This window comes from Saccopteryx bilineata, chromosome 2, assembly GCF_036850765.1.
Source record: "Saccopteryx bilineata isolate mSacBil1 chromosome 2, mSacBil1_pri_phased_curated, whole genome shotgun sequence".
NCBI lineage: Eukaryota > Metazoa > Chordata > Mammalia > Chiroptera > Emballonuridae > Saccopteryx > Saccopteryx bilineata.
In genome coordinates this window covers 268,831,685-268,851,414 of record NC_089491.1, presented here as the reverse complement: position 1 = coordinate 268,851,414, position 19,730 = coordinate 268,831,685, and the positions used below count along the sequence as shown (strand labels likewise).

Here is a 19,730-nt window from a genome sequence, read left to right as displayed (position 1 = left end):
CTTTCCCACGGAGCCCACTAGCAGCCTCGGAACCCTTCAACAACGGAGGCAGCCACCACCACTCCATCGTGGGCACTTGAAAAGAAACCTAGTTTCCATCTCTCAAACGGCTGCTCTTCTTCCCCAGGAAGGAGACAGGCGAGGAAAGTTTGCACAGATATCAGTATGCCTGACTTGACTAATTATCATTCTTCCCCCGTGGAAAGAAAATAGGCCATATGCTATGGTAGACAGAACCTGACCCAAAGAGCACACCAGCTTTCTAACCCACTCAAGTCCAGCACTCAGACCCCGACTGGCACTGTGTAGCTGTGGGGACTCACCTCTCCCAGTCTCAGGTTCCCTACCTGGAAAATGGGGACAATCATAATAAATACATCAAAGGGGTGAGACCAAGACACTACGGTCGGGTCTCCCAGCAGGCCTGACGAAGGTGAGGCCTGGGAACGCGGGAGAGGGGTCAGGGGCTGGCAGCTCCTGGTGAGAAACAGTATAAACTGGGCCGCGCATGGCCAAGTGGATCAAACCGTCAGTGCTCTGAAACCCGCGGGGTGGGCGCTCCTCCGCTCAACGGGGCTTTATGCTTCCTGGGTTTTCTGACTTGTTTTCTTTTTGCGATATGTACACACTGTCATAAAGACCATAAAAGACTATAAACCAGTTCCATCAGCAACAAGAACAAAAAGAAACTGGGAAAAAGGAAACCAAACATCAGTTTTGAATTCTGATTTCCCCTGGGCGAGGTACAAATGGGGGTTACAGAACAATGTTTTCAGAGTGCAGTCTGCAGAAAAGCAGGTGTGAAAAGCAGGAAGTTTGAGAATGTGGATTTGTTAAGAACAAACGCATAGCTCCTCCCGTCCCAGGAAACGAAACCAACAGCAGCTCAGACTTGGTATAAGAGGAGCCGCTAAGAGTTCCCGTTGGCCACTGCCTTTCCTGACCCTGCCGGAGAGTCACGATGGAGCAGCTCCAAAGAATCTCGGCCAAAGAACTGGACAAGTTCATCGAAGTCCACCTCCTGCCAGACAGTCCATTCCGAGAGCAGGTCAAAAGTGCCATTGACACCATCTGCAGTTTCCTGAAGGAGAGGTGTTTCCAAGGTCATTCCCATCCTGTCTGTGTGTCGAAAGTTGTAAAGGTGAGCCCACCTGCCAGATGGGGGAGGAGGTGGCTAAATGAGCAGGGGTTTCCACAGAGAAAGAGGGAGAGCAAAAGGTTGAGGTCTTTGGGACTGCTGCTTTCTAATTGATCTATACCAAAAATATAACCAAAGCTTGTGAAAATAAACTCTGGGGTGAGGGCCTACATCTGTAAATCTTTTTAATTAAGTGAGAGCAGGGGAGGCAGAGAGACAGACTCATGCATGCGCCCCCACTGCCCCTACCAGGATCCACCTGGCAAGCCCCCTATGGGGCGATGCTCTACCTATCTGGGCCGTTGCTTCATTGCTCGGCAACCAAACAATTTTTAGCTCCTGAATCAGAGGCCACCGGAGCCATCCTCAGCACCCTGGGCCAACTCCCTCAAGTCAATCGAGCCTAGGCTGCAGAGGGTGGAGGGGAGAGAAAGAGAAGACAGGGGAGGAGAAGCAGATAGTCTCTTCTCCTGTGTGCCCTGACTGGGGATCGAACCCAGGACACCCACACAAATTGCCAGCGACATCTGTAATTTTTTAAAACAAAAGCCCAGCCTGACCAGGCGGTGGCGCAGTGGATGGAGCGTCAGACTGGGATGCAGAGGACCTGGGTTCGAGACCCCGAGGTCGCCAGCTTGAGTGCGGGCTCATCTGGTTTGAGGAAAGGCCCACCAGCTTGAACCCAAGGTCGCTGGCTCCAGCAAGGGGTTACTTGTTCTGCTGAAGGCCCGCGTCAAGGCACATATGAGAAAGCAATCAATGAACAACTAAGGTGTTGCAACGTGCAATGAAAAACTAATGATTGATGCTTCTCATCTCTCTCCATTCCTGTCTGTCTGTCCCTGTCTATCCCTCTCTCTGACTCACTCTCTGTCTCTGTAAAAAAAATAATAATAAATAAATAAATAATTTTAAAACAAAAGCCCAGGTGAAGTTCATGAACCAACATCCTAGGCCTTGTCCATTTCAGAGCTAGGGAAACCGAGGCCCAGCTCTGATCAACGATCTGCTCGTTAATGGCCAGGCTGAGGACTCACCACTTCTGCAGTATCATGAGCTGATTAAGGGTATAAGTTTTGACAGCATGGTGGGTTTACTGGAGGTGACTGGGGTTTGGGGGAGAGGATGAAGAAGATAAAAGGGATCAAATACAAGGTGACACAAAGAGACTAGACTTTGGGGGGATGAGCACATAATAGAGTCTACAGAGTGTGTATTGTAGAGCTGTACACCTGAAATTTATATAATGTTATATTAACCAACATTACCCCCAGTGAATTTAATAATAATTTCAAAAAGAGTATACATTTTTTTTAAAGAGTATAGGGTTTTTTTGTTTGTTTGTTTGTTTTTGTATTTTTCCGAAGCTGGAAACGGGGAGAGACAGTCAGACAGACTCCCGCATGCGCCCGACCGGGATCCACCCGACACGCCCATCAGGATGCTTTGCCCACCAGGAGGCGATGCTCTGCCCCTCTGGGGCGTCGCTCTGTCGTGACCAGAGCCACTCCAGCGCCTGGGGCAGAGGCCAAGGAGCCATCCCGAGCGCCCGGGCCATCTTTGCTCCAATGGAGCCTCGCTGCGGGAGGGGAAGAGAGAGACAGAGAGGAAGGAGAGGGGGAGGGGTGGAGAAGCAGATGGGCGCTTCTCCTGTGTGCCCTGGCCAGGAATCGAACCCGGGACTTCTGCACGCCAGGCCGACGCTCTACCACTGAGCCAACGGGCCAGGGCCAAAGTTTTAAAAGCAGATAGCACCTACTGGCTATAAAACCTTGACAAGTCACTTAACATCTCTGTGCCTCGATTTCCTCATCCATAATTCCCAACACCTTATAGGGCTGTGCAGGTCAAGCAAACACCCAGCACGGGCCAGACTACAGTATGTAATAGGGGGTAAAGAACACAGACTCTAGAATAAGGCAGCTAGGGTTTGAATCTGCCACCTGTTAGCTGTGGCTTCGGCTGATACCTAATCTCTCTGAGCCTCTGTTTTCGCACCTGTAACGTGGCATTAATAATAATAATAGTGCAAATAAATAATAACAAAGTCCTTGGGAGCATTACAGGAGTTAAGGCTGCTAATGCCCTCAGAACAGTAGCTAGTGCCCAGGAATGGTAGTGATCTCATCATTTTATTTAGGGAGGTTCTTCTCAATACACGGCAGTTCTCATTCTCCTCTGTTTTAGGGCGGCTCCTCAGGCAAAGGCACCACCCTCAGAGGCCGGTCTGATGCTGACATCGTCGTCTTCCTAAGCCCCCTCACTGGGTTTCGGGAGCAGTTTGAGCGCCGAGCGGAGTTCATCAAGGAAATCAGAAGACAGCTGGAAGCTTGTCAAAGAGAGAAGGGGTTTGCCGTGCAGTTTGAGATCCCGAAGCATGATTGGAGTAACCCCCGTGTACTCAGCTTCAAGCTCCTGTCCCACAAGTTCCAGAAGTGGGTGGAGTTTGATGTACTGCCCGCCTATGACGTCCTGGGTGAGCGCCGCCAAACAGGAGAGGTTTCAGCCCCCGTCCTATGGCAGGGTTGCTTTCTCTCTCTTTTCATATTTCTGAGCAGAAATCTTCCACAGTTTGAGAGTCTTCCCCAAACAAGGCATCCCTTTAAAATGGGGAGGAGATCTTAGATTCTCTCCTGGGGCCAGAATGAAGGTCTGATCAGCCACAGGAATGACATCAAAACAGCCACTTGGCACAATTTGGGAGCAAGCAAGGTTTTTCTCCGGAAGCCTGCTAGTTCTACCGGTGGCAAAATATTTTATCGTTCTAAAAACGAGGCAGCATAGATCTGGCATAAAGCCAATATGTTAATTTTGTCTTTTACCCAAACCATGATTAAACCTCATCAAACTTGCTCGGAGGGTTGGGGTCTTATGGCTAATGTGCATTTTTGGATGGGAAACCAGAGGTTCAATCCCTACATACTGGGAAACTGGGAAAAACCACACTAGCCATGTCATACTATTTAAGTATTAAGTGATCATCCACATTAGTGGGTGGTCAAAAGTCTAACTTCCCCAACTGTGCGGCAAGGCAGCCAGGACACCCCAGCGATCTAACATAGAGGTGTGTAGGAAGAGTTTACCAGATTTTATATTTCTGAGGGGAACACAGCGACATCTGTCGGACACCATGAAAACTGCTTACTACTAAGTTAAAAGGACTGAATTTTTTAATCAACCGAACTGTCAGGGATTTCTTTTGGCCTTAGAGAATCCACAAGAAAAACGCCAAAACTCGAAAGGCACTGGGAAATGAAAAAGTTTGGGAATATCTCCTCGGTGTCATGTCCTGTGTCGGGTGCTGGGGAGCCATAGTTACAAAAAATAATAATAAGACTGAGGGAGAGAAGGGGTGGAAGGGCGTGCCGGGCAGAGGGAACGCACAAGAGAGGGTCTAAGGTTAGAAAAGATCTGTGTGTGGTGGGGGAAATGCAAGACGCTGAGGCTGAGTTGGGGGGGGGGGCAAGGAGGAAGTGACGGACAAAGCAGCCAGGACCGCGGATCCTGCAGAAGCCTGCAACCTCGTCGGTGTGGACAGGGTGATGGCAGTGCATGGGAGAAGGGAGGGGGGGTTGCAGGTGGCCCTGTCCACTGCACTCATGGCCAGCGAGCTAGACTCCCCAGAGTGACTGAAAGAACCTCGAAGAAGAGCTGACAGCTGAGAGTTATGGATTCATCCCTAACAGGGCAAGTGACGGGGAACTACAGACCTGACCCCAAGATCTACGTCTCTCTCCTCCAAGAGTGCCAACGGCTGGGCACAGCGGGTGAGTTCTCCTCCTGCTTCACCGAGCTGCAGCGAGCCTTCTTGAAGCAGCGTCCAGCCAAGCTCAAGAGCCTCATCCGCCTAGTCAAGCATTGGTACCAAATGGTACGGCTGACCTGTCCGAGCAGGGGCGGGGCGGGGCGAGGGGTGGGACGATGAGGGAGGGGCGAGAAGGACTAGTCTTCAGGAGGGGAGAAGGAAAGGGAAGAGGACGCAAGAGGAGAGGAGGGGACGGGAGAAAAAAGGGGAGGAGTTGCAGGGGCGTGGCTTCCAAGTTCCTACTATTTCATACTCTTCTTTCTTTGCCTGTAATGCTCTCAGTTATTTTAAAGTCTGTATTTGGTCCTTCAATATTTAACATTTTGTGAATCTATTACTATTCTCTCTCTCTCTCTCTCTCTCTCTCTCTCTTTTCTGCTGGTTATCACTTTAGGTGTCCTTTTTCATTGTGTGCCTGGGTATTTCTGTGCTGATCATTGTACTTGGAATTATTTGCAAAATAATTTGAGGCTTTGGATTATATATATTCCTGCAGAGGGACTTTGTTTGCTTCTGGAAGGCACTTAGGAACACTTCAAGTGTGTCCTCTCTGATAATTTTCATAATACCCTATGCGGTAGATGCTACTATTACCCCTCAACATGGCAGATGAGGAAAATGAGGCTCTCTGAGAGTTGTCTGCCCAGAATCTAAGTTGTAGGATAGTTGGGAAGATTAGGAATGGTGCAGGTAAAATGCTTGGTCCCATAATGAGCACACAGTGGGTTTTTAGTGAACGGTAGCCAGAGTATAGCTCTGGGAAGTCACATATGGCCAAAGCACAGCAAAGAGACCTGCGTATGCTGCCGAAGAGAGGCTGGGTGGACAGCTGCAGACCTGCCTGGCTCTGGCAGATCGGTCCCACCCATGCTGTATCCCGGGACTCAGTTGCCTTGCTGTGGCCCCTGGAATCCTTAATGTGCAGTCTCCTAAGCTCTCGCTGAGCTCACTATGCCTCTCTGCCTTGAACAGTATCGTCTAATGATCCCCCTCTTCCTTCAGTGTGAAAGGAAACTGAAGCAAAAGGGGTCTCTGCCCCCCAAGTATGCCTTGGAGCTGCTCACCATCTATGCCTGGGAGCAGGGCAGTGGAGCGTTGAATTTTGATACCACCAAAGGTTTCCGGACGGTCCTGGAGTTGGCCACACGACATCAGCAGCTCTGCATCTTCTGGACAGTCAATTACAACTTTGAGGATGAGATTGTGAGGAACTTCCTGCTGACTCAGATCCAGAGACCCAGGTACCCCAAGCCCTACCCCCCCCCCTTTTCTTAACCTGATTCCATCCAACAGTATCTCAGCGACCTGGAGTCTCCTCCTATGAAGTCATGATTCATTATCCTCCTGGGAAACTGAGGGCAGGGGCCTGAGGAGGGTGCTCACCAACAGAACCTCCCACAGTCTCCAGGAATAAAACCCTAGGGAGGCAGGAGAAAATGTCATCCAGAAAGAATAGAGTTGGAAGGACCAAGGCTCCAGATCTTTGCGTGGTCTTCACCTTTCTAGGTCAGAAGGAAAAGTGTGGACTCATTAGCACATCTGAGAGGTATTGCCAGTGTACCCTGAGAAGTAACAATATCATTCATAGGCTGGTTTACCTACAGGCTTTTATTATTATTATTATTATTATTATTATTATTATTATTATTTTAAGAGTGGGGAGGCAGAGAGACAGACTCCTGCATCCACCCTGACTGGGATCCACCCAGCAAGCACCCTACTGGGTGATGCTCTACCCATCTGGGGCCACTGCTCTGTTGCTTGGCAACCGAGCTATTTTAGCACCTGAGGTGAGGCCGTAGAGCCATCCTCAGTGCCCGGGGCCAACTTGCTGGAACCATTCAAGCCATGGCTTCAGGAGGAGAAGAGAAAGAGAGAGAGAGAGAGAGAGATAAAGAGGAGAAGAAGGGATGGAGAAGCAAATGGCATTTGCTTCTCCTGTGTGCCCTGACCGGGAGTCGAACCTGGGTCTTCCACATGCTGGGTCAATGCACTACCGCTAAACCAACTGGCCAGGGCCTCCTACAGGATTTTTGTTAAGTCAAATTGTATCTACCCTTTCAGATCTGCATCCCCTAAAACCTTTATCCTTCAAAGATAAGAAGGAATCTCAGTTCATCTGTTTGGAGCCTCCAGCAAGGGACAAAAACAATAGAGGCAAAAGAAAAGGAAAGAGAGAAAAGAAAGGAGTTTTGAGAAAGTATAGAGGAGAAGAACGAAAGAACAAAATATCCTGGGTTGCCTACCATGGTGTGGTTGACTTAGCCACAAGCTATTTGGTCCATTTAAACATCATAGTGCAGTTCCCCTGGCATGGAGAAGTTTGTATGTATAGTGCCTTTGTGTATATCATAATTAGCTGCTTTCAAAACTTTTTTGACAAATGTAATTTAATTCTAGGAAATTACCTATTATAGTATCAGTACATTTGAACTCCTGACATCTAAGAGATAAGGACATGTTTTATTGCTGAGAGGAGAATGGACCCCCCAACTCTGAGACCACTGGCTCTAAGAAGCCTTCCCCTAATGCCTTCCCACTCCTCATTTCAGACCTGTGATCTTGGACCCGGCCGATCCTACTGGCGACGTGGGTGGAGGGAACCGTTGGTGCTGGTATCTTCTAGCAGAAGAAGCTACTGAATGGCTGTCCACCTCTCTCTGCTTCAAGGATGGAGCTGGGTATCCCATACAGTCGTGGGAAGTGCCAGTAAGAATAACCTAAACGAGTGTCATCTGGAGATTGCCTGTGACAGGCTTAGATCAAAGAGCTTCTCCTGCTGGAACCATTTGGAATGTATTCAGCCGCAAATGACAGGCAGCCCAACTGAGGAGCTTAAGTGATTGTTTTCTTTTTTTCTTCTCATTACAAGAAATCTTAAGGCAGGCAATCTGGGACTCTCCCAACAGCTCCACTGTGCTTTCACCATGAGCAGCATTAGGGCCAGATAGTTCTTTGAGGTGGGGGCTATCCTGAGCAGTGTAGGTGGGGGCTGTTCTGGGAAGTATAGTACACTGAGCAGCATCTTGGGCTCCACCCACTAGATGTCAGTAGAATCACTCCCCACCCCAGCCCCACCCCACATGACAGTGTCTCCAGATGTTGCCTCTGTACCTCTCCGTGGCTGGTTCAAGGTCCAAGCAGGAAAGAGAGAAAGGGAAAGATACATCCCCAATGGTATCTTATCAGAAGCCTGACCAGCATATTCTCTTGCATTTCACTGCCTAGAACTGACATGTGGCTGTCATTTAAAAGTGGCTCCAAAGGCCCTGGCTGGTTGGCTCAGCGATAGAGCGTCGGCCTGGCGTGCGGGGGACCCGGGTTTGATTCCCGGCCAGGGCACATAGGAGAAGCGCCCATTTGCTTCTCCACCTCCCCCCTCCTTCCTCTCTGTCTCTCTCTTCCCCTCCCGCAGCCAAGGCTCCATTGGAGCAAAGATGGCCCGGGCGCTGGGGATGACTCCTTGGCCTCTGCCCCAGGCGCTAGAGTGGCTCTGGTCGCGGCGGAGTGACGCCCCGGAGGGGCAGAGCATCGCCCCCTGGTGGGCAGAGCGTGCCGGGTGGATCCCGGTCGGGCGCATGCAGGAGTCTGTCTGACTGTCTCTCCCCGTTTCCAGCTTCAAAAAAATACAAAAATAATAATAAAAAATAAATAAATAAATAAAAGTGGCTCCAAGGCCCTGTCCAGTTGGCCCAGTGGTAGAGTGTCGGCCCAGCTTGTGGAAGTCCCGGGTTTGATTCCCAGTCAGGGCACACAGGAGAAGCACCCATCTGCTTCTCTACCCCTCCCCCTCCCCCTTCTCTCTCTCTCTTTCTCTCTCTTCCCCTCCTGCAGCCATGGCTCAATTGATTTGAGTGCATCACCCTAGGCGCTGAGGATGGCTCCATTGAGCCTCTGCCTCAGGCACTAAAAATATACTGCTCACAAAAATTAGGGGATATTTCAATGTTTCATATTCATTTCAAAATATCCCCTAATTTTTGTGAGCAGTGTAGCTCAGTTGTGAGCATGGCCCCGGATGGGCAGAGAGCATGGGCCCCAGACGGGAGTTGCTGGGTGGATCCCAGTCAGGGCACATGCGGGAGTCAGTCTCTGTCTCCCCTCCTCTCAATTGGAAAGAGAAGAAAATAAATAAATAAATAAAAATAAAAGTGGCTCCAAAAAGGGGGAGGGGCTGAAGAGGATCATGGATGAGGGAAGGTGTCTGCCACACATGTTTAATTTTTTTTTTTTGTCTTTTTCTGAAGTTAGAAACGGGGAGGCAGTCAGACTCCCGCATGCACCCGACCGGGATCCACCGGCATGCCCACCAGGGGGTGATGCTCTGCCCATCTGCGGTGTCGCTCTGTTGCGACCAGAGCCACTCTAGCGCCTGAGGCAGAGGCCAAGGAGCCATCACCAGCGCCCGGGCCATCTTTGCTCCAATGGAGCCTTGGCTGCGGGAGGGGAAGAGAGAGACAGAGAGGAAGGAGAGGGGGAGGGGTGGAGAAGCAGATGGGCGCTTCTCCTGTGTGCCCTGGCCGGTGCCACACATGTTTAATGTGCCCCCTCCTACTGAGATACCTGCCAGCGGGTACACTTGAATCTCCCACCAGATTCTTTCAAAGCAGGATTTCTCAACTTCAGCACTAGTGACATCTTGGGCCAGTTAGCCAGATAATTATTTGTGGTGGGGGGCTGTCCTGTGGATTATAGACAGCATCCCAAGTGTCTACCCATTCAATGCCATCCAGCTGTGACCATTAACAATGTCTCAAGACATTGCCTCATGTCTTTTTTTTTTTTTAATTTATTCATTTTAGAGAGGAGAGGGAGAGACAGAAGGAGAGAGAGAGAGGAGAGACAGAGAGAGCTGGAAGCATCAACTCCCATATGTGCCTTGACCAGGCAAGCCCAGGGTTTCGAACCGGCGACCTCAGCATTTCCAGGTCGACGCTTTATCCACTGTGCCACCACAGGTCAGGCATGCCTCATGTCTTATGGGGGGCAAAATTGCCTGCTCGAAAAGAACCCCCAGTCTACGGCCATACCACCCTGAACGCGCCCGATCTCGTCTGATCTCGGAAGCTAAGCAGGGTCGGGCCTGGTTAGTACTTGGATGGGTAAAGAACCCCCACCCCACTGCTGGGTCAGCCTTAGTTATCAAGATCTGCGCTATCAAACCCGTACCCCCAGATCATCCCTGGGAACAGTTGCCCTCTCAGATAGACTTTCTTTTTTTTTTTCCCCCTTGAGTCTTTTAACCAATGGCTTTCACTTCTTAGGACACATATTATTCTCATACATATATTTCTTTCTTCTAGACAGTGCAGACACCAGGAAGTTGTGGGGCGGACATGTATCCTGTTGTCAATGAGATGTTCTCATTCAGAAGTCGTGGATTCCTATGCTGAAAATGCTAGAAAGAACTTCTAGAAAACTTCTGTCATCTGGCAGTTGCTTTTGAAGAATCAGTGAAGTGCATCCCAGATCCATTCCACCCCCCTACTGTTCCTCCCTCGCTTCTTTAACTCAAGACTGCCACATCCTCCTCCTAAACTCTCGCTTTGCTGGACTCTTGCTCTGTGGGTGACATACCTTACTAAAAATACTTGCTCCCGTCCATATCTTTCCAATTAGTTCCTTCTTTTTCCTTCAATGTTTGTAAGAGGCTTCTCTCCATATTCTGAAAGTGAAACTCTTTACCTGCCCCATGGTTCCCATAATTCAGTAATCTTGCTTTTATAAGGCTCCACCTGGTCCAACTGCCTCAGGACACAAAACCTTACCTCTCCCTGCTGAGCATATTAGCCTCTGTTAAGACCTTCAAACTCTCCAATGGCTTGGATTATAATTGCTGAAATATATATATGCATATATGTATATGTATATGTATGTATGTATGTATATACATAGTTATATATACAGTTATACATAGTTACATATATTTAAGTTATTTTATATATATATACAGTTATATTGAAATATATACATATATGAGTCTTCCTTTTATTCCTCCATCCATGAGTATATTCTAAAATCTTTATGTTCTGGCTTATCTTCAAATATACTTGAAGGTCTAAGTGTTTTAACCTCATATATATCCACTGACAGTTTTATTACTGTCACAAATACCAACTGTCTGGTAATAAAAAATATGTCTGGTCTTTATCCCCACTTCCTGGCTCAGAGCTTCAAAAACCCTTGGAGTTTCCTGATAGGGGTAACTTTTGTATTCATCATGAGCCCCTACCAACCATCCATGAGTTTATGCTAATGAAGTATGGGCTCTTGGATTTAAGGGAGGAATTGACCATGCCAGAAAGATCAAGCCAGAAATGCCAAGCACGTGATGAGAGGGTTGGACTCCCAGGAGGAGAGGGGACTGGAGACTCAGCTCAAGCATGTGGCCAAGGATTGTCCATCATGCCTCTGTAATGAAACCCCAATAAAACTCTGGACACCAGGCTTGCAGAGCTTCCTGGTTGGCAAATACGTCAACGTATTGTGAAGATGGCACATCCTACCTCCATGGGGACAGAAGCTCCTGTGATCAAGACCCTTCCAGACCTCGCCCCTCCCACCTACCTCTTCATCTGTATCCTTTCTAATAATACGGTGATTGCAGGTGTCATGCTTTCCCGAGTTCTATGATTCACTCTAGTAAAATTATTGAACTTGAATTTGCAGCCAAGTGAGACAAAAGTGCAAGTAGCCTGGGGACCCCACTTGCGACTGGCCCCTGAAGTGGGGACAGTCTTGTGGGGACCTTGCCCTTTACCTGCAGGGTCTGCACTGATCCCAGGGGATGCAAGGATTGAGTTGAGTGGTAGGACACCCAGTTGGTGTCAGTGAGTGGGCACAGGAACATATCACTACGCCTGCCTAGAAGAAGAACAAAGAAAATAGCTATGACTGGAGGTTCAAGAATGAAATAATGACCACCCTAGGTCGACATCTTCTCAGTCTACAACTAGGTATCATACCGTTTTAGGGGCCCAACTTGCCCTAGATACATATATATATGCATATTATAAGACACTACCCCATCCTCACAGGGCTTAAGATGTGCCCAAAGGAACATCTAGTTAACCTTAAACAAAAATGAAGGGCAATTTACAACCATGTGCTGAGCGACACACAGATAGCAGACTAAGGCCAGTATGAATAAATTGAACATCCCAGGGTACCCCAAAGGCAGGAAGGGACCATTCAGTCTTCTCTACAAATGTCTTCTCAGCGTTCAGTAGACATTTAAGGTCCCTAAAAGCAAAGAGAAGGAAGACTTCACAGTGGTCAAGAAACGTGTTGTCATTGGTCATCATTGGAAGTAATGAGGGCATTGACCCTTTATTCAAAATATTGGCAACTAATAGCGATAAATAGGGAATCATTAAACCCAGCCTTTCTTGTACAAACTGTATTTCAGGAAAGACAAACAGCCATAACCAATGAGAAAAACATGTTTTAACAGGAGAACTCTACTTAACATGTGTGGAAAGGATGACAGATCAGAAAATCCCATTTTGTAGCTTCTGATGAAATGAACAGTTCGGACAGAGATTATCAATGGATAAAGCCATCTGATGAAGTGCAGATGGGGAATTCTGTAACAGAAGGCAGAGTAGGCTGCTCCCTCCCAGGTCCACGGTTTCGTCACAGCATCCACTGAAGGACAGCCATACATGGTGGGCCTGCTGGTGGGAGGCACACAGCACCATCCAGTAAGTATTTTTGCCAAATCAAAAAAAAAAAAAAAAAGACTAATAATAAACAAAAAATTTTGAATTAGAAGGTTCCAGAGAAAATGTGTAGCCCAGACAGACTTCAGAGGAAGAGAACAGCAAAGTAAGGAGAACCCAGGACAGAAAGGTGGAAGGGTGTGTCTTCTTACAATCACAAAGGGTGAGATGGATGAGAACAGGAAGAATCCAATGAAATGGAGTTAAAGGTCAAGATCCCAGGCCCTTTGTCCACTCCTGGTTACCCTGGCAACATGGATCCCCCTTACATCAAAAAAAGTCAGTGATGTTTAGAAGCAGGGCCACACATGGCAAGTGGGCAGTGGCCCAAGAGGAGTTTGGAAGAATGTGATGGGCAGACCCCGAAAGAGGCCACTAACGGGGAGAATCTGTGGGTAAAAAGGTTTTCTGGAACCCCAACACCGGAGGGCCACTGCTCTGACCTGAGGCTCCTCCAGCTGAGTTTGGTCACATCTGAGCAGGTAAAGTGTCATCACTCTTCAGTTCGCTTTGTTGGCTTCAGTGCCGGAGAGGGACCTCGGAGCAGGGGACAGGGTGTGAGCTAGCCTGGGTCCACCCAGCGCCCAGCATGGGCCGTGGGCATAGAGGGAGGGAATCCACAGAGGCAGCAAGATGTGAGGATCCGAGATGTCCCGCGATGCCTGCATGCTCGCCTTGGAAGGAGGTCGTTGGAGAGGTGCTGAATCCAGGCCCCTGTCCCTCCCTTTATCGTGGGGCCAGGCTGGAAATCGCCGGGAAGACTTCTTGCGTTCTGAGGGACAAGGTTCCCGTTAATGGGGCTGGAAGTCATCACCAGGTGAAGGGGAAAGAAAGGCTCAGTTATTGGGTGTGGGGGCCATTTGTGGAAAAGAGATGCTTCCCCAAGGCTTGGCCATGGTCATGGCTAGAGTAATGGGAGGATGAGAGAGCCAGCAGGTGACCACTAGGAGCTCTCACAGTGGGAGAGAAAATGCTACTAAACCCACAGGAGGCCTGGGAAAGCAGAAAGGGTGTGTAAGGTAGAATAACAGCCCCCACCCTCCAAAGATGTCCACATCCTAACCCTGGAACCCACAACTCAGTCACCTTACATGGCAAAAGGGAAACTGCAGGTGTGATTAAGATCAGGCTCTGGAGATGGGAGAGTGTCCTGGATTAGTCAGGTGGACCCAATCTAATCACACCAGCCCTTTTCCCACCTGAAGTTATAGAGATTTGGCCAAAGAAGAGGCAGGAGAGGGTCCTGAACTGCTGTGGCTTGAAGGGGGGGACGTGAGCCAGGGGATTGGGGGTGGCCTCCGGGAACTGAGACCGCCCCCAGCTGACAGCCAGCAATAAGACAGGGACCTCAGTCTTGCCGTCACATGGAAATGGGCTCCTCCAACAACCTGAATGAACCTGGAAACTGAGTGTCCCCAGACCTTCCAGTGAGGAACAACGCCCAGCCAACACCTTGAACTTGGACTTGCCCCCTCCCCCCAGCAGAGAAACCAGACAGGCCTGCTGGGCCTCTGACCTGCAAACGGTGAGGTAACGACCTTGCCTTGTTTAAAGCCACTAAATGTTTGGTCATTGGTTTTGACACTTATCAGTCTCACAGGGGTGGGCAGCGGGAAGCAGCTTGGGGACCAGACCCCTTGGGCAGTCTGTGTCCCCCACTGCAGGACCACCATTGCTCCATGCCTGCCCAGCCTGTGTCCAGGGAAGGCAAGTTACATGTGGAAAGAAAAACTGTTTTTCTCCTCTGCCCTCAATTCTTCTGACACTAGATTGTGTGTGTGTGGGGGGGGGGGGGAGGCTGACCAATTCTCCAACACTAGTCAGGTGTCGCACAATTCAATGATTCAATTCACTCCTTTTTATTTATTTATTTTAGTGAGGAGAGAGTGTGTGTGTGTGTGTGTGTGTGAGAGAGAGAGAGAGAGAGAGAGAGAGAGAGAGAGAGAGATGGGAGGAGCAGGAAGCACCAACTCCCAGATGTGCCTTGACCAGGCAAGCCCAGGGTGTCGAACCAGTGACCTCAGCATTCCAGATCGAGGTCTTATCTACTGTGCCACCACAGGTCAGGTTCAGTTCACTACCCAGAGTCAGTGTTGGATCCCACAGGTTAAGGACTCAGTCCCACAAGACTGCCGCCACTGCCCCTTCCGGTGCTGGCCCAAGGTCCAGGCCTCCAGGACTTCTCACCAACGTGTATAAACGGGGCTTCCCGTGCCCCTCCTCAGGTTCAACAATTCCTTAGAACGAGTCCCAGACCTCAGAAAAGACAGTTTACTTGCTAGATTACTGGTTTATTACAAAAGGCTACAATGCAGATGAAGGTTGTCTTCCTGGCTGGATTCCCCTTTTGTCTCGGTGTGGGGGGCCACGGGGAGGGGCCGGGGTGGGAAGGCAAGAGGGAAGGGGAGTGGGAGACAGTTCTTTGCTCTCCCTCATTTCCCCCTTGCTTTCTCCATTCCCACTGTTAAAAGAAAATAATTAGTTTTCTAACAAGTTCATATTACTGGGAGCATGTCAACCCACTTGCCTCGGGTAGTTTGACACTCAGGCCCGCCGAGGGTGCAACTCCGGGGGCACCCTCCACGCGGAGCTGTGTCTGCCCCGCCCACACCCCCCATCCTTCGTTCTCGGTTCTTCTCCCTGCATCTTGCCCCTTCTTTCCTGTGCCTGATCTTGGCGACTCCTGCACGAGGCTCTTCCCAGCCCTGCTTAGACTGTCACCTGGTGGTATTTGACAGAATGAAATTCGTCTGAGCAGGAAACAGGGGAAAGTCCTAAAAAAAAATGGGGAGGGATGCTTAAAGCCCCTGCAATGTGATCAGGGCAGGGAGCTTCCTTCTGAATCATGATCCGTGCAACGAAGCATCGTCAGCAATCTGTTAGGACCACGTCACGTTCGCGAACCACTCGCTAAGAGCGGAGAAGGAAGAGCCCCCTGGTGGCTCTGAAACAACTTTGTTTTCTCTTCATGTGACTTCCCACCAGCCTAGGGACACCGACTGGACAGATGCTACTGAATCAATCCACTGTGGCACTTCTGAAATCATTCTATGCTGCATATTCCAGAGACAGGTCTTTCCTATTGACCTCAAATTTAACCTTTAGGGATTCAAGTCTGTGAGTTCTGCAGGCATTCCCACTGTTACGAATCCCCTATTAAAATGTTCATGCTGAAGATCCTCAAAAATAAATGGAACTGGCCCTGGCCAGGTGGCTCCAGAGATAAAGCGTCCACCGGGCACACCAGAGGTCACAGGTTCAACCCCCGTTCAGGGCACATACGAGAAGTGATCAGTGAGTGCACAACTAAATGGAACAACTAAGTGAAACGAGATGTTGCTTCTCTTTCTCCCTCCACCACCATCCTTCAAATCGATGGGAATATGTTTTTAAAAAGAAAAAAAATGATAAATGGAACTGTGTTCATGGATCGGGAGATTTGATATTAAGGTGACAATACTACCCAAAGCGACATCCAGATGCAATGCAATTCTTATCAAAATCCCAATAGTAGTTTTTTATAGAAATGGAAAAACTCATCCTAAAATGTATATGGAATTTCAAGGGACCCAGACTAGCCAAAACAGCCTTTATAAAGGGGAACAGACATTTGTACAGAGATGCATTATTCACAGTCACCAAAGGGTGGCAACAACTCAAGTGTCCATTAACAGATGAGGAATGGATAAACAAATTGTGGTTTATCCACACAATGGAATATTACTCAGCCAATAAAATTAATGAAGGGTTAATACATTCTACATTAGGGATGGACCTTGAAAATAGTAAGTTAAGTCAAAGAAGCCAGACACAAAAGGACAAATATTGTATGATTTCACTTACATAAAACACCTAGAATAGGCAAATTTAGAACCACAAAGTAGATGAGAGGTTACCAGGGGAGTGGATTGGGGAAATAATGTAGAGTTATTGCTTAATGGATACAGAATGTATGATATGTCTGGGATGGTGAAAAATTTTTGCAAATAGACATGATAATCACACAGCATTGTGAATGTAATTAAGAGTAGTAACTGGGCCCTGGCCGGTTGGCTCAGGGGTAGAGTGTTGGCCTGGCGTGCAGAAGTCCCGGGTTCGATTCCTGGCCAGGGCACACAGGAGAGGCGTCCATCTGCTTCTCCACCCTCCCCCTCCCCTTCTCCTTCCTCTCTGTCTCTCTCTTCCCCTCCCACAGCCACAGCTCCATTGGAGCAAAGTTGGCCCGGGCGCTGAGGATGGCTCCATGGCCTCTGCCTCAGGTGCTAGAATGGCTCTGGTTGCAACAGAACAACACCCCAGATGGGCAGAGCATTGCCCCCGGTGGGCATGCCGGGTGGATCCCGGTCGGGCGCATGCGGGAGTCTGTCTGTCTGCCTCCCCGTTTCCAACTTCAGAAAAATACAAAAAAAAAAAAAAAAGAAAGAAAAGAAAAAGAGTAGTAACTGTACACTTAAAATGGCAAATTTCATGGGATATATCTTTTACTACAATAAAAAATTAAAAATAAATAAATAGCACTAGAGAAAGACTACTTTAATGATTCCACTTAAAACAAGAACCAAGACTGTCATAATAAATAGGGGGTGAGAGGACACAGTTGACTACAGACCCAGCTTGAAAAATAACAATAAGAATTACAAAAATAAGCTTATTTGATATGACATGTTACCATGTCATATATTACCTTCTAATTAATCGCTAACCCTCAAGACAGAGACAAAATCAGGTTCTGTTTGTCCCCCCCGCCCCCAATGAAATGGTATCCTTCACTTGTAAACACCAAAAGCTGAGCACACACAGCCACCTGAGGGTTCGGTGAGGAGGGATGTGTGCAGGCTAAATCATAGTGGTCAGTTCACTGGTGGATGCTTCTATAGCTGGAGGCCTTTGCTTTTCTATGGTCAGGACTTTAGGGAAAACTAAAAGCCTCCTGGACTGGTGTCAACAGTCACCTCAGTGTTGTCAGCAGTAGACAACACCTGCTCCATAATTTGGAGAGATTAGTATGAAATGAAAACACAAGACCCCACCCCCCCAGCTAAGTAGGAAAAAAGCCAGTCACAAGAAAGACAAATAATGTATCATTCCAGTTAGGTTAAGTATCTAGACTAGTTAAAATCATAGAGATAGCAGCATGTTGGTTGCCAGGGGAGGCGAAGAATGAGGAGTTCGAGTTTCAGTTTTGCAAGATGAAAATGTTCCGAAGATTGGTTGCACAACAGTGTGACTATTACTTAACACCACTAAACTTAACTGTACACTTAGAAGTAGTTACAATGGTAAAATGTTATGTGTTTTTACCACAATAAAAACAAATAAAAGTGAATTACCTGGAAATCCCTCCAGCATTAGAGAAAAATAGACCCAAAATGGCCGCCAGGGGGCACTGTGCACCCACTCCCGTGTCATTTTAGTGGTGGTTTCTAGAGAGAAAAAAACCAGTACGTTCTGGAGAAAGTTAGATCTCTCCTCTCTCCTGCCCTCATTCCCAGATGAACAGGCTCTGCATTAGCCCTGAGCTGCTTGGCATTCCTGGAACAACCCTGTCCCACCTCACTCTGAACCCCATTCTTCCTCTGGGTCCTTCCCCCTATGGTGGAGACACAGTGATTTTGGATGTTGTGAGCTCACCCCACCCAGCTGTCCTCAGGTCTTCAGATTGCCCAGGTGCTGGAGGAGAGTGAGAGGTGACAAGGGCTCACCAGCCCCCAGGTTACCCAAAGATGAGAGTACATCGCAGTGTAAATGGGCCACAGACCTCTTATGATAGAGACAAGAGCTTCAAGGTCAAGCAGACCTGGGATTTTTTGGTCTGGCTGCTCACTGTGCATGTCATAAGTTCCCCTGGGCCTCAGTTTCCTCATCTAGAAAATCTGTAATAATACCTGGGAAGACTGAAAGGGCTTAATAAAATCCCTGATGCCTAGAAAGTACTCAATGAATAGGCTAGTAAGCTTTCCACACCCACATCAGACACTGGCCCATGTCTCTTCCCTATCCCAGAGGTTTTCTATATCTCCAATTTGCATTTTCTCCTAAGAAACCTCTCCTGAAGAAACCCAAACCATGACTTCTGGCCACAGGGTCAGTGATTTAACCACTAGCTTGCAAGTAGCAGAAACCCACTTACACCACTTCAAGGAAACTGAAGCATTTCATGGAACCCCCTCCCCTCAAAAAACTGAACAGCAAATCACCAAAAAGAAGAAATTAAGGGTATGGACTCTTTGGGGAACCCTGAACATCCTCCCTCCCCTCCCCTAGTTTTCTCTCCCTCCCTGCAGAACATCTTCAGAACACCTCCTTCACTGTCACTCCCTCCCTCCAGCCCACAGACCTCACTGCCATTCCTAGAGCAGGCCACCTCAGGGCCTTTGTACTTGCTGTGACCTCTACTTATGACACTTCTCGCTAGACATCCCCATGGTTCACTAACTCCCTCCTTCAATTCTTGGCTCAGCTGTCATCTCCATGGCACCTTCCTTGACCAACTGATTGACTATTGCAAGCCCCCCCCATCCCAGCATGCTGTAGTTCCCTCCCCTGCTTGCTTACTCTTTTCCTTTTTGCCTGTGTCCACACATAAAAACAGGGCTAATCATAATTCTTGGTTCATAACCCACTGGCATCAGCTTTCAATGATTAATTTTAATAATAAACACATGGGAAACCATCCCCCCCAAACAAAATCCAGAATTTTGACAATCCCCTACACCTAACTATATGGTTCCCTCGCCCCAGTATCACATCCCCCTTCCATCGTAATCCTCATCCTGAATCTCTATTTATTCTTTTTCAAGTTTATTATTACATATTATATGTGTATAATTTTAGTTGCTTTTAGCTTTTTATAAAAGGCATCATGTTCATGCCATGGGACATTTTTCTCTGGCTCTTCTATTTCAGAGATCCATCCCTACCACAATGTGTGGCCATAGCTCCTTCCTTTTGACTGCCATGTAATATTTCACTGTGGGAATTTATTCCTCTGCTCTCCCGTGGCTGGGCATTTGGTTTGCTTTGTGATTTTGGCTTCTGGGAACAGAGCCCCTGTGAGTATTCTTCC

At 48.3% G+C, this 19,730-nt stretch overlaps 1 protein-coding gene across 1 annotated transcript; it reads left to right on the top strand.

The window, feature by feature from the left end:
- Positions 1-943: 943 nt before the first annotated feature.
- LOC136323240 (2'-5'-oligoadenylate synthase 1-like) lies at positions 944-11,436 on the top strand. The gene is made up of 6 exons (XM_066255065.1): positions 944-1,141; positions 3,326-3,614; positions 4,825-5,009; positions 5,946-6,184; positions 7,496-7,652; positions 10,247-11,436. Exons 1-6 carry the CDS (start codon positions 962-964, stop codon positions 10,334-10,336), a joined length of 1,140 nt encoding a protein of 379 aa, XP_066111162.1. The 5' UTR covers positions 944-961; the 3' UTR covers positions 10,337-11,436.
- Positions 11,437-19,730: the final 8,294 nt, after the last annotated feature.

What these genes read in the sequence shown, in the direction of transcription:
- LOC136323240 (XM_066255065.1), top strand. Translation starts at nt 962, where the DNA reads ATGGAGCAGCTCCAAAGAATCTCGGCCAAAGAACTGGACAAGTTCATC. An exon ending in ACTCAGATCCAGAGACCCAG is followed by an intron (nt 6,185 to 7,495) that starts GTACCCCAAGCC and finishes TCCTCATTTCAG; the next exon opens with ACCTGTGATCTTGGACCCGG. An exon ending in TACAGTCGTGGGAAGTGCCA is followed by an intron (nt 7,653 to 10,246) that starts GTAAGAATAACC and finishes TCTTTCTTCTAG; the next exon opens with ACAGTGCAGACACCAGGAAG.